Consider the following 17,196-nt stretch of genomic DNA (forward strand, 5'->3'; position numbering starts at 1 on the left):
CTGGCTTTTTTTCACTGCTGTCAAGTTGTGCTTAGTAGGAGTCACTGGGTGCAAATGGTTAATGTGCTCAGATTCTGACCAAAAATTTGGAGGTTTGCATCTACCCCAGAAGAGCACAGTTCTGTTCTGACATGTATGGGGTAATCGTAAATCAGAATCAACTTCATAGTAGCTGGTTACTGGTCATTGTTGGATGCTGTAGTGTTGATTTCTGCTCCTAGCAATTTCTTGTAGCACAATTATCTGTATGTAAACTATCATTAATGTAATCTATTCTAATCCCATGAGGTGAGGCTGACTGGATGGGTTCCTACTTCCAGCCTTTCCATTCACAGCTGAATACTTAATTGTTGAGCCAACAGCACTTAGTTATATAAGGAAGACACTGATGAACTAGTTTTGGAGGTTCCCTGTAGCTTACTATTTCAGATTCTGTGTTTTAAAATTTGGAGAGGTAGAGGGAGGCACACCTAAAATAAAATGCTTCAATTCACCGAGCTGGCTCATGAAGGGAGCCAAGAGGAGGACAAGTCTAGAAGAGCTGAATTGAAGTTGTCATCTGATTTGGGATGTTTCCCTGCATAGAGTTATCCCCTCTGCTCTGTGTGTTTCAGAGGCTTTAGAAACAGACAACACAGCTGCCACCTGTGTGTTAGGGGCAGCTAAAGGTGGGAGTAAAAAGACACCTGTCTTGTAGGAGAGGTGGTGGTGGTGGTGGAGGAATACTCGGATTAATTTTAGCTGCATATCTTGCTGAGCAAGAATTCTGGTTTTACCAGTTATGGTGGACTCTCATCCTGGTATCCCTAGAACCCCAGATTACTAATCCTTATGTAGAATATTTGCCATTCCACCACACTTAGATAAACATTTCTTTCTATAAAGAAACCTTCTGTAATGATCTATAGTTAAAGTTTCTTGGGCTAGTAATCATTGAATTCATTCTACAAAGCCTTTAAAAAAAAGAATCCAAGTTGGCACAAATGTATAGTTCCAACTCCCAAATGTGACTCATTTTGGATCTTTTATTTCGTTAAGAGGATATGTAAGGGCAAAATCTGCTAGTGGTTGTTACAGCATTTGACAAAGAGCCTATATGTAGGTTGCTAAGGATGCTGTAGCATAAATATGCCAGAGAAGTATTCTTCTCACTGTTGATTTGAGAGTTTGAAGACCATACTACCAGAGCTGTCCCATTTGTCTTTGGATAGACTCAGTAAATTTGAAAATAACAATGAATAGAAAGACAGTTAGTTGGTGGAAGTACATCTTTGTAGTATGCTGGCCCAGAGGAATAGATCAGAGGGTTTCTGAAAGAATAGGGATTTTACTCAAGAACAGAAAGGGGTTTTGCCCGAAAGGTGTTACTTAATCACTTGCTTTGTTTTTAGTTTAGGGAAGCCTTTTACCCCGTGCCCTCAGTTCTACCTGGGCAGGGGCTTTGTATAGGATGACTGCTGTGGAAGTTTGCTCTCCTCTGTTAGTGTTTGATGTCTTGGAAATGGAGAGAATACTCCACCCACCTTTCTAGAAACTCCTGGCAGCCTAACTGGAAAAGCTGTGTCAATTAGGGGAAAATCAGAGTGAGAGAAGAACACTGCTCACTCAGAAAAATACTGCATCCTGGTAGATAAGCTGTATATTTAATTTTGTAGGAAATCTCATACAATTTTGGAGAATGGAGTGTGTGGGCGCCTTTCTGGGCAGATAATGGTGCAAGACACTGTCCCTTATTCTCAATGGTTTTGGAAGTGGAGATTATGACTAGAACCATGTTTGTAAGAAAATTGAGGCTCCAGGGGATTAAGTGCTGACTTGTTTCAGTTTGCAGATTAAGTAGGAGAGTAGGAATTACCATCACATCACATCTGCGCCTTTAGAGTGCTTTAAGAAAATAATGAAAGATGTGTACATAATGAAAATAAAACACCATCAACTTGGGAAAACATGTATATACACCCACACGTAGATCATTATACAGTAATGTCAGTGTGTTCACGCACCCTGTGAACCTCTCTGTTGCCCTGTGGCTATGGAATTCAAGTTATGAATTAGTGATTTATTCTTCTCAAAGTTATTGGTCTTTTTTTTTTTTTTAAGTAGAAATGAGTTTCTAGTTTTCTGGTTTTTCAGCCCATATTGGATTGGATACAGCATGTTCTATAAGGAAGTGTAGCTAACATCCTGACAGGAGAAGCAGAAAAAATAAAAAAGCAGACACAAAGCTCTTTTGCAGGACTAAATGCTCATAATGAACTTCTTTGGCCCAGTTAGAAATGGTTTGACTGTTCATTGCTTTGTCTTCTGCAAAAACATTAACATTTTTACTGAGGCATTTTAGAAAGATCACCATGCTGTAGGATTTTAAAAAGTTAGTACTTTGATTATCTGGAAAATTCACTGGGAAGAACTCTCAGTTTCTCAGTAATTTAATGAATGGAATAACTGGATGCAGGTTGAACAGAGTATAGAATAAAGAGGATATGATTGTTCTTCCTGCTGTTTACTCTGCTGTCCTTTTCCTTAGAGCACAAGTTCCTTAAAGGCCAGGATCGTGTCAGATTATTTTGATTCTGTGTCCGCAGTGCCTTACTTGTTAATGAATAAAATAACAAGATGTATAGAAGAAAACCTGTTAATATGAAGAAAAAGGTTCAAGTCCTGCATTTGCCACTGACTAGATGTCTTTGTAAATCTTTTTTAGCATTGTTGTTGTGTACCATAGTATCGGAACCGACACACAGCTGACCCTCCTGCAGGTTTTCACAGGCGTTAATCATTGTCCATCCTTCTTCCTCAGAGCAGCTGATGGCCTTTAACCTCGTGCCTTCTGGATTGCTGCGTAGATTCTTCCCATTAGGCCACCTGTGAAACAAAGGAGCCAAATTTAAGTGAATTTAAGCAATCCATTCAGACAGAGCAAGGTTCAGATCTGTTGTTCATGGGTTCACTGTGAGTCTTGGTTGACTCAGTGGTGCCTAACAACAGTTGCTTAAGAAGTTTTTAAAGGAGAGGCTTTTAATGTGATTACAGTTTCATGGGAGATCAAAATAACATGGTTCAGCTATAATGAAATACAGTAGACCCCAAAAGGTTGGGGACATCTTAGTGTGCCAGATGGACCTCTGACTGTGGCTTTGAATCACCCTATACAGGGTATTGGGTTTTCCTATGGGACAGAGAATTCATCTGAAGGGAATGCCTGTGTTTATGTTTGGCGAGGCTTCACCCTCTGTGTGTGGCTGTCATCACTGTTTCCTTCCCAGAGGATGGAACGAGAGGGCAGGCAGGCAGGCAAGCAGTGGAAGAAACACTTTACTTTTTATTAATCCAAAATGTGCAGTTTCCAGAGTGACCTAAAGATGAGTTGTTGCCTGGGCCGGCCCGTGAATCTTTCCCCAAATAGCCCTCAGCACAAATTGTTCCTGAGCCACATGGCAGAAAGCATTTTCAGCTTTTAAACAGAGTTGCCTGTTGGGTCACAGATTATACAAGACAAACCATGGTGAAGTTAGACCCCATAAATTTGTGATAAATCAGCCAGGGCTCCAGTAAAGTTTACCTTTGTGCTGTCTATGAAGTAAGTATTTGCTAAGCCTCTTGGTAATGTAAACAACGAAAGGTCTTGATGAACTCAAGAACAAACTTGAAAGGCCTCGGTCTTTGGGCGACTGTTTATATATAGACAGATGCTAGTAAGTACAGATCTGCTTTACCCAGTGGCAAGAGCAGGCCAAACGGCCTCTGCTTGGAAATACTGTTAATAATTTCAGTTACCGCATGTCCTTGCAATTGCAAAAACTGTTTTAAAAGGACACACACAAAACCATCCTTACTCTTTGAGACTGTAGTACCATCTTCCAGCAGGTGGCCCCAGCTAGACTGGTTAGTTAACTCAGGCTTCTTGAACCATGTGTTCTACCTCTTCAAGTTGTTATCCCCCTCCATTATAGCCACACAGACAAGAGTCCTGGTTATGGTAAGAGGCCTTTCTGCTGGTCCTCTTCTCTCAGACTCCATCTCTTCCTGTTGTCACCAGAACCATCCTCCTGTTTCTATTACAGTGTAACACCCCCCTAGAATCTAGTAATTTGAAATAATCATAATCATTTCATTCTTTCTGGTGATTCTATTGGGTTAAGAAGTCAAGAGGACCTTGTACATGTCCTTGACTTGTTATTTGGGTCTGGTGCTATTGCACTTGAAAACTGAAGTGAGAACCAATAAGGTAAACCTTACTTCGTAGTCTCAAGGCTTCTTTATATAGCTTTTCTACTTGGTTTAAGTTGGCCTTCCTTACAAAATACCAACTTTTAGACAGTTGAACTTGGCATTCCAGCTTGAGATCTAAATATGAGTGTTCCAGCAAGATAAGTAGAAGCTAAATTACCTTTAAGAATTAGCCTTTCTCACATTAAGATCATTTTCACCATACACTGTTGATAAAAGCAATCCCCAAAGCTCTCAGGTTTACAAGAAAAGGATACATAGATCTCTACTTCTTATTGGGAAGAGTGTTGGCATGACATTGTGAAAAAGAGTATGTAGGACAGAAGATACTGTTAGGGACTTTTTTTTTTTTTAATTACCTGTTTCATTGTCCAAGATGAAACGTGTTTCTTTCGTTTCTCTCTAGAAAATCTGGGCATTTTGTTAATAGAGGCTATTTCTTGGAAAGGTCAGAAAAAGAGAATGACTCTCAAGCCAGATGGGTTGACTCAGTGACTTCTGCAGTAGGCTCGAGTATGTCAGAAATTATGAGATGGCACAGGATAGGACAGGGCTCAGATCTGTTGTTCATAGGGTCTCTGTGAGTTGTACTTGACAGCACTGAATTAAAAGGAAGTCATTACAAGGAATCCCCAGGTGGTGCAACTTTTTACATGTTTAGCTGCTCATTGAAAGATTCTCTGTCTCTCACTGCTGTTGGATCAGAGCTGATCTGTAGCTGACTCTCCAGGGGGTTTTCAGAAACTATAAATCAATTACGTAGTAAATTGAATACTTTTCTCTCTCAGAGTAGTTGCACAATTTGAACTAACCACCTTTGGGTTGGTAGTGTAACTCCGTATCCGCTAGGCCACCACAGCTCCCTCACTGAAAGATTGGAGGGTCAAATAAATACAACCAGAAGTGCCTCAGAAGAAACACTTGGTGATCTGAAAAGTCAACCATTGAAAACTCTGGAGCACAGTTCTCTTTGAAACACAGGGTATTGCACAGAGAAGCAGCTTGATGGCAGCTGGTTTGTTTTATGTGGACAAAAATAAAAAATGCTGGGAGACATGAGGTCTGGATCCTAGGACCTAGTGCTCCGTGGAACCCTCGAGCCAGCTTAGAAAACTATTGTGTCTGTGCTGTTTGGGTGTCAGCTGTCCTTAGGTGGACCCCTACACACAAGGAAGGCCCCAGTTATCTCTCTGTGGCCACTTCTTACTGTTTCCCCCCTTCCTGCACCCACCTCTTTCATTTTACCTGGAGCCTATCAGTGTAGTCTGTTCATCTAGTGATAACCCCACTCTTAGGGTATATCTTTATAACTCTTAACACTTTTTTTGTAGATTTGTTCATTATACTTGGCTTTAAGCTTATCCTAAGTTGGTACATAATTTGTTCTTTGCATCCCCATAAGAAGATAGAATAAATTTTTTCTGATGATGATTTCCAAATCAGATATTGCCTTTTTAGTTCATTTAATAAGGCCAAGATTTACTGTAAATTTGAAAATTTTATCTGAGACGTGAACTCTTGCAGACTTTTTTAGACTAAGGTGTTTAATAAATGGGGTTTTATTCTGAAAACATTTCTAGTCAATGTTAGCAATTGTTTTGTTTGCTTTAAGGTGACTTAAGCCAATTTTGTACTTATTTAAATCATGAAAAACTAACACAAAGTTAAATACCTAATTTTTTGTGCTAAAACCCCAAACTTCACTCTGCTTTTTGAAGCCTGGCCCATCTTAAAATGGGAGTAACTGTCCTCTCTTTATCCTTTGACACCTTAGTAGGAATTATTCTTTGTTTTTTTCCGTATTGATTCTGACTACTTTGTCAGCTTCATGGAGGCAGGGTCTTTGTTATATTCATTTGACAGTGTAAATAGTGCTGTTACCTAGGAAATGTTCAATAAGTACTGGTGAAATGACTGGATGGGCAGAGAATTCTGGAGTATGACGTGAAATACTAATTTTTTTACTGTTTGCTTTTCAACTTGGAGTATGTCATGAGTGAAATACGGAACTGGTGAGGCTAAATTTTATGAAGTTGGTGTTTGGATCTTTTAGTGTTTTGAAGGAAGCATCACTTGGAGAGCTCTTAGTCATGGGATGAGGGAGTTTACAAAATAAATAGGAAGTAACCACGAGGGAGGGAAATTCTGAGAAGATAGTTCACACATGAGAAGTGCAAATTAATGTATTGTGAACTGTGCTTTGTCATCCGAAACTTTCTGGGTCCCATTGCTGTATGCATCACATCGCTTTGTGATTGTTTACTATTTTGTAGACAGTTTGTTCCATGAAGAGTGGGACTGATTGTCGCTTGCCCTTCAATACCTGATTGTTGAATTTAAAATCTAGTTGCAGGCTTGTAAGGAAGGAGGAGTAGAAGAAAGTAGTGTCTGTGTACCAAGTCTGAATCCAGGAAGATGGTTCTGATGTGTGGGACAGATAGGACTCAGTGCTGTGCAGTCTGCACTTGAAGTAAGAATGAAGGCGTGGCCCTTCCAGAAGACTCTTAGAGGCCATCTCATCAAACCCCAGTCCACAAAGCTAAGCAAACAATCCAAGGGGCATGCATAGCTAGCTAGTAAGAAGGACCGTCATTGAGCCCTAGACTCTGAAATCTCAGGCCGTTTAAATGTGGTGGTGGTGGTTGTTTAAGTGCTGTTGAGTCATAGATGACCCATAGCAACCCTGTGAACATATGTCTTGAACACAAAACTTTCATCTTTTCTCCAAGTTCGTAGAGTTTCTTGAGGCAGGCTTTTTTTTTAAGTGGATGCCACTCCTTGCTTCCAATTAAATATGTATAGATATCTGTAAGCTTGGGGGGAGTCTGTTGGCATAGTCCTTCGGAGGTTCCACTGCTAACCCAAAGGCAGGGCCTGTCTGGTAGTTCAGCTCCACCAGTGGCTCCACGGGAGAAAGATAGACAATTTACAGCCTTCTACAGGTCTGCTGGAAGATCAGCTATAAATCAGTTCAGTCTTGATGGCAATGAAGATGTAAGCATGGGACATTATAAAGATACTTAATGAAAACCCTTGAACTCATTACCCCATGCAGGACTTGTTGATAACAACTTTTATCTGTCCCTGGTGGCCTCTTCTCACATAAACACTTTTTTTTCCCCGTTCTTTCAACATTAGTGTTTATCATTTTCTTGTGGGAGATAGTGGGGAGAACACTCATAAAACCCCAACCCAAAACCACTTTGATAACCACATATCTGTTTCTAGGATCATGCATGTTGTAGCATGTAGTTGTAGGTCACCCTTGTTTTTATTCTTTCTCTCAATACCCTTCCTATTTGGGCACCTGAGGGTTTGGGGAAACTCCCAAGTTAATGGCCTCAAAGCCATCACTTTTCAGCCAGTTCCAATGCAAGTGACCCTATAGGACGAAGAACTGCCCCATAGGATTTCCAAGGCTGTGGACTTTATGGAAGCCAACTAACATATCTTTCTCCCATAGGGAGAGTCCAAACTGCCAGGCTTTGTGTTGGTTGCATAGCGCTTCAATGCTGCGTCACTAGGCCTCCTTGAATGGTTCCAGTAAATTCTAATTTTAACTTTTACAAGCTGTTATTACACTTACCATGTTGCTTCACTTTTGGGAAAACATTTAGTCATTTACCAAATTAATGATAGTTAAACATCCTTAGCCTAGAAATTTGTAGTACAACATTTCCAATTAAGATTAATTAAGATTGAAGAAAAATAATGAGTTAAGACTCTTTTGCAATAGTATTTTAGTGCTTTCTACTAGATACTAGTAGGCAGAAAAACTCAAGAATATGCTTTGGTACCCTGAGTGTACAGTGGGAGTGCAAACAGCATTTTAAAACAGGGTTTTGGGATGAACAGGCTCTACTGAAGGGATCCAGTGGTGTCTATTTACGATGACCCTCTCTGGTCAAGTTATGCATTTCTCTCCACTAGGGAACTCTAATGGTTTCAGAGTTGCACTGCCAGTCCAAGGACAGGCGTTCAAAATGGCCACTGCTCCAAGGGGAAAAGATTGACAGTTTCATTCCATGCAGTTTACAGCCTTTGAAAACCCGACGGAGAGTCAGCTGTGAGTCATTTCGGACTCAGTGACACATTACAACAACATTGCTTGCCCCATAGTCAGTAAAGAGTTGTGCTATTAACCCAAAGGTGATTTCTCAGGCCAGTTCAAACCCACTGGCAACTCCTTGGGAGAAAGATGGACAGTCTTCTCCCATGTGATTTGCAGCCTCTGGAAACCTAATGAAGGGGCAGTTAGGAGAGGACTATGAGGTTTTAAGTTAATCATACACTGCTCAATTTCTAGTTAATCCTTTCTGGAGAAAGGGAACAAACTTTGGGAACAAAGTTTCAGGTTAGTTTAAAACACTTGGGCTGCTAATAAAAGGGCAGGTTGTTTGAATCCACAGACTTACTCCACAGGAGAAAGATAGAGCAGTCTGTATTTATGATGACTGACTCGCAGTAAGCATTTGTCATATAATTTAAATGTGCAGGGCATTGTGAAGTGCACTGTGCATGGGTCAAGAAGGTCCTGAGTGCAGGGGTTGTGTTTATCTATCCTTCCAGTGCCCTGCAGCAGCAGCAATCCCTGGTGACTGTGCCATCAGGGGTGAGCTTCCTGACCGTAACAGGCCAGGACCTAGAACAGAGTTTGACAGCCCCATTTGAGAGTAGAACTGCCCCATCTGATTTCCCCGGCTGTCATCTTTCTGGAAGCAGTTTACTAGGTCTTTTCCTGTGGAGCTATTGAGTAGGTTCGAACTGCCAACCTTTTTGATTAACAGCTAAGTGCTTTATGGTTTGTGCCAGCAGGGTTCCTTTGGAAAGATTCCTCAAGCTTTAAATGAAGCAATTTGTTTTCTCTTTCTCTGATCTCTTGATGTATTATATGAAGAAAGAGATTGCAAAACAGGCCTTAAATGACAAGTTCTGCTATTTTCCCCAACTTAAGAAACATTCAGCAGAGCACTTTTAACCTCTTTGTGTATCTTGGCACTTATTCTTTGCCTGGCTTTGTCCCCAGCTTGGAGCTAGCTCATCAGGAAACCTAGTCTAGTGATGGTACCTTATGTTTCTCTCCAGGATAAAGGAAAGAAGAAAGCTTCATCTGCTACTTGAGCAGGCTTTTTGTAGAACCAGCTGGGAGGCAGTTGATCGCCATCTTCCATGATTTGAGTAGGAGGAAGAACGCCAATAAGGCTTTGAGATGTGGCTGAAGAGCAGGACAGATCTTTTTGTGTTTTTCTGAGTGCCATCACTTGAGATACTTTTCTGAAGGGGGCTTGGACAGCCTGCTCAGCAGCCTCGTGCCAGGTTACAAGCACACAGTCGCTTGCCAGAGGACTGCTGTAGCGCTGTTTGGGTTTTAGGATTCCGTAGGCAAGCAACAGCTAAAGAATGCGTTTAAAGAGTTTTTAGTGTTCATATTGGCAAAACTGGCTTAAATACTTTTATTTCTCTTTCCACAGAGTGATCAGCAGCTGGATTGTGCCTTGGATTTAATGAGGCGCCTGCCTCCACAGCAAATCGAGAAAAACCTCAGCGACCTGATTGACCTGGTATGTGCCTTTTTCATATGGTTTCGTTTGGGACTATGGCTCAGAATGTGTTGCTTTTATGTAGCTTTTTCCATGCAGAATTCAAAAAACACAGGAAACTTTTCTCCCTGGCTGGACACCCCTTATATTATTTCTCTAGATGGAGAAGATTAGCTTCATATGGTTATTGTTTCTTCTGAGCCATGGGTTCAGTTCAAACTGAGTTAAAAGTTCTAAAGTGGACTGCAATCCCCAGTTTCTTGGTCTTCAGTTCCTAGCACCTTGCATTTAGGCCTTATGAGGAAGGCACCAGACTTACCAAGCAGGCTTTCAGCATTAGCAGCAGCAGTACCAGGCTTTCTTAGTCCTTGTCTGTAATATATATTTCTCCATCTAAAGCCATATATATATTGCCCCCTGTAATGTCTTCAGTGGATTTTTTATTTCTAAGTTGAAAAGGTTTAGCAGGTAAAATTTTGCTTTTAAAGTGCTTATCATATCTTTGTTTAAAATACTTCATTATTTTTAGACTCAAAAGTGGTCTCAATATGATGGCTAGTTGAAAATGCCAAGAATTTTTTTTTTTAATCTGTTGCCATAAAACAGCTGGTAAGCAAATGAATAATAGCTATAAAGTCATAAGGGAGCCCTGGTGGTGCAGTGGGTTAAGAGTTGGGCTGCTCAGCTGTTTGAGGAAAATAAATCAGTCTGCTCTTGTAAAGATTCCCAGGCTCGGAAACTTTGTGGGACAGTCCTCCCCTGTCTTGTAGGGTCATTGTGATTTGGAATTTACTTGACAGCCATGAGTTTGTTTTTGATGGGGCTTTTTGTTTTGATTTTTGTTATTGTTATAAAGCCAGGGAAAATATTAAAGGGAAGAAATTAGTTGTCAAAAGACCAACCAAGTTAACCTTAACCTTTTTTTGACCTGTCATTTCTGATACTAGGAATGAAATCTGGATCCTCTTAAATTCAAATTCTCTGTGTGTTTCCCCCCTCTCTGTCCCTTGTGATTATCAGTTGTCAGAGGTGGGACATCGGTGAAATATTTCTAGAATAGTGGCTTAAAATCTTGTTCATGTACCATAGTGGTATCTTTAATTCTACCTTATGAGCACTAAATAATTTTAGTAAGTTAAAGCATTACTACAGAAACTATACTGTTCACAAACACAACTCTTCTCAGCACCTGGAAGGTTCAGAGTGCTGCTGTTTCTGTATTTATAAGGATATACTAAGAAGTTAATTTGTAGAGCTATTAAAATAGTTGTATAATTACTGTATTTTACATATGATAAATTGAGAAGTGAGAATAAAGTGTTTTCTTGAGGTAAATGATACTGACAAGAAAGTTAAGTCCTGACATTAGTGATGGAACTGCGGAGAAGGTGAGTATAAGAGTGATGATCAGGGTCACAGTTTTAGATGAATATTCGAGAATAAAGAGACTGACTACTGATACAAATAAATCTATTAAACATGTAGAACCCAGGATCACAAACAAGAGCCAATGAGGTGACATAAATGAATGAAGTGAACTTGATGAAAGAAAAAGGGATTGGTTGGTGTGGTGAGTCTGGAGCCCATTTGAAAGGGCAGCCTCTCCTCTGCTCCATTTGGGTTTTGCACTGTGTAATAATGAACTTCTTGTGCTCATTTTTACATTTCCCTAAAGGAGCCATACATTTGAATGTTTAAACATTGCCCCAGACATTAAATCAGTTGGATCTGGCTTTGTATGGGAAGCATTAAGTGGGAATGGGGACAGATGTAGGCTGGTATGGGGACAGGTTAGAGGACATAGTCTTTCAAGGGAGATACTGAAATAAAAAAGTTGGACTGGTAGGAGGGAAGAATTGCATTTCTTTGATGTGATGGTAATTGTTACCATTGGATGGCTTACTGAACTTTGTAGGTGACACCTTACGTACTAAGTAATCCACTTGAGTATGTGATTTGACTTTAAACAGTTGTCTGCAGTAATGCTATACAGTGCAGTCTGGGGAACACTGTAAATAGTCTGTATCTTTCTTTTGGTCAAAAATGTGATCAGTTCTCTGTTGAAAAACTGGGCAAAGGCTGAGGTTTGTCAGACCCAAATTAGTTGGCGGCAAAATCTTATTTCTTGCTGTCATAGCCACAGAAGTAATAGATGGAACAAAAAAAAGAGTGTTCATTATTGAAATTAAATGCTAAATCCTATTCAAGTTTCAATACGAGGAAGAAGCCAGTGTATTAGCTGGTGCTTGTTAGCCCTGGGGACCCCTAATCTCTTCTCTGCTACTCTGATGGATATTTTAGAGCACAATCACTTAATGTAAAGTGAAGATTATAAGCAGTATGTCTTCTTGATATGTCAGTTTTGACTGTTTTGAGAAGCAAAAGTATTCAATAATTTAATTCATTATGAATCTTAAGAATTTTTTGGTAAGCGCTGGTAGCAAGAAGCAGCACTGCAATCCCAGAGGTGCACGGTTGGACATTCTCCTCTGGTACCAATCAGATCCAGTTTGACGGTACACACACAAATAATAAAATTTAAAAAGAAAAAGAAACTTAAGAATTTTTTAATGAAAACAATAGAAGAGTGACTAGCAGAATGTGTCCAAAGAGGGAGGGACAAGGGGCTGCGAGTAGAGGTGGGAGGAGGGGAATCATGGAGTAACAAAGTTTGTTGGACGGATGGAATGATGGAGTGGGTGAAGGAATCAGGAAAGATCCAGTGGGGACCTAAAAAGATGGGGTAATAGTGGGCATAGATTGATGGTTATTTATTTTATAAAACACAATGTATGGGAATGATCATATGAAAGAAACCCAATGTGAATGAAGCTATGTGTGAAACTAAATGTAGATGAGTTAAACACAATGTATACCAATTTCATATGCAAACTAATATGAAATAAAAACACATTTTAAAAATAAAAAAAAATTTACTAAAATAAATACGGTCAGTAAAGTTCTCATAAATTTACAAAATAAAACTAGAATAAACTTGGAATAAACTCCTGGCGTAGGTCCAGGCCGTTTGGGATCTGCAGTTCTCCTTTGTCTATCACTTCACAGAGAAGCTTGAGAGACACTGATTTCCTGTTGCTGGGGTTGTGTGAAAAGGCCAGGTTGGGCTGCAACTAGCTCAAGAGTTTGTAAAAAGGCCATAATAAATTCCTGTTATCCAAAATGGGATCCGGGAAGTGATGTTCTCATCAATTATATTTGAATTGACATGTGAATGTCAAATGCAGATCGAGCTTGACTCCCCACAAATTTGAATCTGGTATAGTATGCTTCATTAAAACTGTATTGACATGCTTCAGAAACAGTTTGATTGGCTTCCAGGTCCTTGCTCAAACTCATTGCCATTGAGTGGGAACCAACTCGTGGCCTACTCTCCTGCATGTAAAGTATATAAGAGGAGATCACTCATCTAATCCCAAGAAGGAGCTAATGAATTCAAACTAACAGAAAGGCACCTCCTTTGTGTTAGCATATCAGCTCCCTGTGGAATCTGTCACCAGAGTGCCCTAGGGCCCTCCTGTGTACTGTTTATGTGTTAAGGACAGTTCTACTAGAAGCTGTGATCAGTCATGAAAACTGCTATTGCAAGTTTTTAAGTCATCAGTGTCATTTGTTTCCTGTTTTCCCTGAGAATGACCTTATTTCTTTTCTTTGTCCTTCTTACTGGAATTTGTGTATTTTTCTTATTCTTGTAAAGTTGACCTTTGCTACGTGTACTGTCGCAGTTCTGAAGTTTACTTGCAGTTTTAGTTACTTCCCAAAGCTGTGACCTCAGTGATGAGTCTCATGAAGAAGCCAAGTGTCTGAACCTATGTTTCTTTTAATCTGGGATCAGTCAGATGTTTCCCAATCAGCTAATGTACTGCTCGTTTGGTGCAAATTGCAGTCATTCCTTCCATGCTCACCTGCCTAAAACGTTGCAGGGGAGGTTGTTGTTTTCAAGAAGTTTCTAGTTTTAAGACTGACAAGAATGTTAGAGTTTGCCAGTATTCCCCATGAACGGAATGACTTCGCTTAGATGTCAGAGCCAGAGAACTGGAAAGGAATTTATCCGATCCACCAGCGGTCCGATTACAAAGTAGTATTAAAGAGAAATGTGGCATATGCTTGGCAGCCAGGCCCAAACAGCCCAATTCATGTTGCCAAACCAGCTTTCTTTTATTTCTTTTTCTTTCCAGCACCAAAGCTTTTGGGGCCTTGGGATTATGGTGCACACTCTCATTGGTGGAAAAATGACCTTCCTTTGCAGATGGTCAAAACATCATTTTTATTACATATTAATCCCATCGTACTAGAGTGAAGCCAGCCGAAATCTGTTGTTAAGCGATTTCCAAAAGACCCACACATCCCCATGGGCCTGAATCCAATGATGTTAAGATGCTCTCTTGGCTTGCTAAACATTGACCTTCTAAGGCTTTTCTATTGCACCCTGGCAGCAAGAGTTGCATCTTCTCAGCTGGGGTATATTTTGAGCCCTGAGCTGAGGAAGGAGTTTGTTTTTATAAATTGGCACCCAGCAGGTCATTCGTCCTTTGCCTTTTAAAGAGTAAACTAAAAATAACCTAAACTGTTTAACCAGGCAACAAAGTTCCTGCTTGCAAATTTTGATCTTGCCATTTTTGTTCTTCTCTCCTCTAGTCACCATAGGTCCAGCTCTTGGTGTCTCCAGATTTTATACACAAGCAAGGATAAGCTATCAGAGCAGGAAAGGCACCCAGGCCATCCCAGCCAAGCTGAGAGTTAGAATCAGAAAAGATGTCATGACGGCTGACCTGGGAGTTAATAACTTGATCCGTTTACATTTCAGCATATTTCTCTTTTTAGCAACCAGAATTGCCATCCAGAAATAGAAGGTACCAGCTGGACACTTTGCACTGTCAGACTCAGCAGTACCTGCTTGTGAGAATTCTTTCAAGGCCAAGACTGAGTGATATGTGGAGTGTAAGGCCTTCACCCTCCTCTGCCGTTAACAGGAGGTGCAATGAATTACTTAATCTAGTGTGTTCACAATGATTGGGTAGAACTGTACAAATAAGGTGCTTGGGACCCCTGTGTAGGGTAGAGTGTAAGATTAAGCATATGAATTCCTAATGAAGAGAACTCCTTTTTCCATCCTTGTAGGCTTAAAGGGAGATGGGGACTGGAAGTGTTACAGTACTAAAGATGATGTAAAGATAGTGGTGGTATACCAGTAACAAGAGCAGTGGTGGTGCAAGATGACGGTAGTGGAGCTTCCTGACTCACAGAACGGAGAACTACAACACATGCCCAAGAAGGCCCTGTGGGGGCCTGATGCCAGTAGGCCTCCACCTAATCTGTCCTTATTTGTACCTAGTTACTTCCCTGATTATCCCCTAATAATCTTGAGTACTGTCTGTGAGTTGTGTGGCTATTGCAACAAATTATCAAACCCAGAAAAGTAGAGTGCTTTGGAAGGGTTGACTATTACCTGAATTACTAAAAAAGGTTGGAGGCTAGAGGTGTCTCTAGCCACCTCTTCATAGGAATAAGCATTAGGTTGATGCTAATGGTGATTGTCTCTCCTCCTTGTCAGGGAGTTAAAGGAGGACCTTTGGCATCATAGCACCATTTTTGCAGGTATATCAAGTGGCTAGAGTATAGGAACTTGGTGTGTTCAGGAAGCTAGTGAACAGGCATGATAGCCTGTAGCTTATGTTGCCAAGAATCTCCTCTCTGATGATCATATACATTTCTGATTGTTTAAATTAAGGCTAATGCAATATTTAATAATTCATTAATTTTTATTAAGCAGTATTACTTAATCATCTGTCTTTTTAATAGTTGAGTGAGTGAAATTGGAAATCATTTCCCCAGGAACATCTGTGTAGAATGAACCCCAAAATTCCATTTCATCCCCAGGTAATTAGAACATCTTGGGATTGGCGGGGGAGCCCAAGATACTTCTCTTGTCCTTTAGAAGCTTGAAGGCCAGGTGTGATCTAGTGTCTCTGTGTTTAGGAGTGGATGTTGTTGTTCATTGCTGTCAAGTTGAACACAACTCAGTGACCCTATGAACAAAAGGTCTAAAGCCTTTGTATAACTATTTTCGTTTCTCCGAGTTCATAGAGTTTCCACAGGCTTGTGGTTTAGGAAGTAGATACCACTCTTGCTTCCAAACCAGTCTTAAACTGGGTGCTCCACCAAACAATGTCTACCATGGATAACCATTATGGCAAAGGAACAAGGTTCAGCATCACAGCAACCCCAGGTTACCTCAATACAGCATATTGACAGAAGAGTGCTGTACCACTTAGAAGAATGTTCCTCAAAAATATGATAACAACCGACTTTTAAATACAAAAGCCATCCCTGAGATCTTGTTGATTCTAAACAAGAGGCTTAAATAAAAAAACAAACAATATAGTATGTTGCTGCTGTTGTTGTTGTTGTTATATCCTATTGCACCTGTGATGTATAGCGACTATGTACAGCATCTCTGAACCCTTCCCGGTCTGAGCCAGTCTCACTAATTCCTACACACTAACTCCCATTGCCCCAGATACTGTATCAATCCATCTCATCTGGGGTATTCCTCTCCTGCGCTGTCCCTTCACCCTTCTGAGCATGTTGTCCTTCACCAAGGACCAGTCTCTCCTGGTCATGTGCACAGAGTATATGAAATGGAGCTTCAAAATCCTAGCCTCCAAGGAGAAACTTATTTTCACCCTCTCCAGGACAGACCGATTTGTTTTCTTGGCAGTCCATGGTATATTCAAGACTTCTCCAGTACCACAACTCAAAGTCATCTATTCTTCTGTCAACCTTGGTCATTGTCTAGCTCTCTGCAGCATAACAAGTCATTGGGAAGACCATGGCCTGGATTAGGGACACATTTGTCTCTCTCTCGGTGACATTGTTGTTCTTCAGCACTCTGTAGAGGTCCATGACAGCACATTTTCCCAGTGCAGTTCATCTTTTGATTTCCTGACTGCTGGTGCCAAGGGTGTGGATTGTGGATCTGTGCAAGCTATAATTGCTTACCTCAGTCTTTTCTCCATTTATCATTGTGCTGCCAATAGGCCCAATGATGAGAATCTTTGTCTTACTGATGCTGAGCTGCAATCTGTATTGAAGGCTAGTCCTTGACCTTTTGCAGCAAGCACTTCAAGTCTTCTTCAGATATAGCAAGCAAGATTGTGTTATCTGCATATCGTAGGTTATTGGTGAGTCTTCCTCCAAACTTGATGCCACACTTCTCCTCATAAAGCCCTGCTTCCCAAATGATCTCTTCTGCATACATATTGAAAAGGTCTGGGAACAGAATGCACCCCTGACACACACCTTTCCTGATTTTGAACCGTGCAGTGTTTTCTTGGTTTATCCTGAGGACTGCTTCTTGGTCCAAGTATAGGTTTCACCTAAGCACAGTTAAGTGTTCTGGGATTCC

The 17,196-nt window shown here is 40.6% G+C and overlaps 1 protein-coding gene across 1 annotated transcript in view; it reads left to right on the forward strand.

The window, feature by feature from the left end:
• The window catches only part of CAPZB (capping protein (actin filament) muscle Z-line, beta), a 201,109-nt gene that overhangs the window by 67,270 nt on the left and 116,643 nt on the right, over positions 1-17,196 (forward strand). The window contains exon 2 of the mRNA XM_006883585.1: positions 9,702-9,791. Coding sequence (XP_006883647.1) covers positions 9,702-9,791 — 90 coding nt within the window. The remainder of the gene's footprint in view (positions 1-9,701; positions 9,792-17,196) is intronic.

This window comes from Elephantulus edwardii, unplaced genomic scaffold (genome assembly GCF_000299155.1).
Source record: "Elephantulus edwardii isolate Elephantulus edwardi_28Jun2011 unplaced genomic scaffold, EleEdw1.0 scaffold00028, whole genome shotgun sequence".
NCBI lineage: Eukaryota > Metazoa > Chordata > Mammalia > Macroscelidea > Macroscelididae > Elephantulus > Elephantulus edwardii.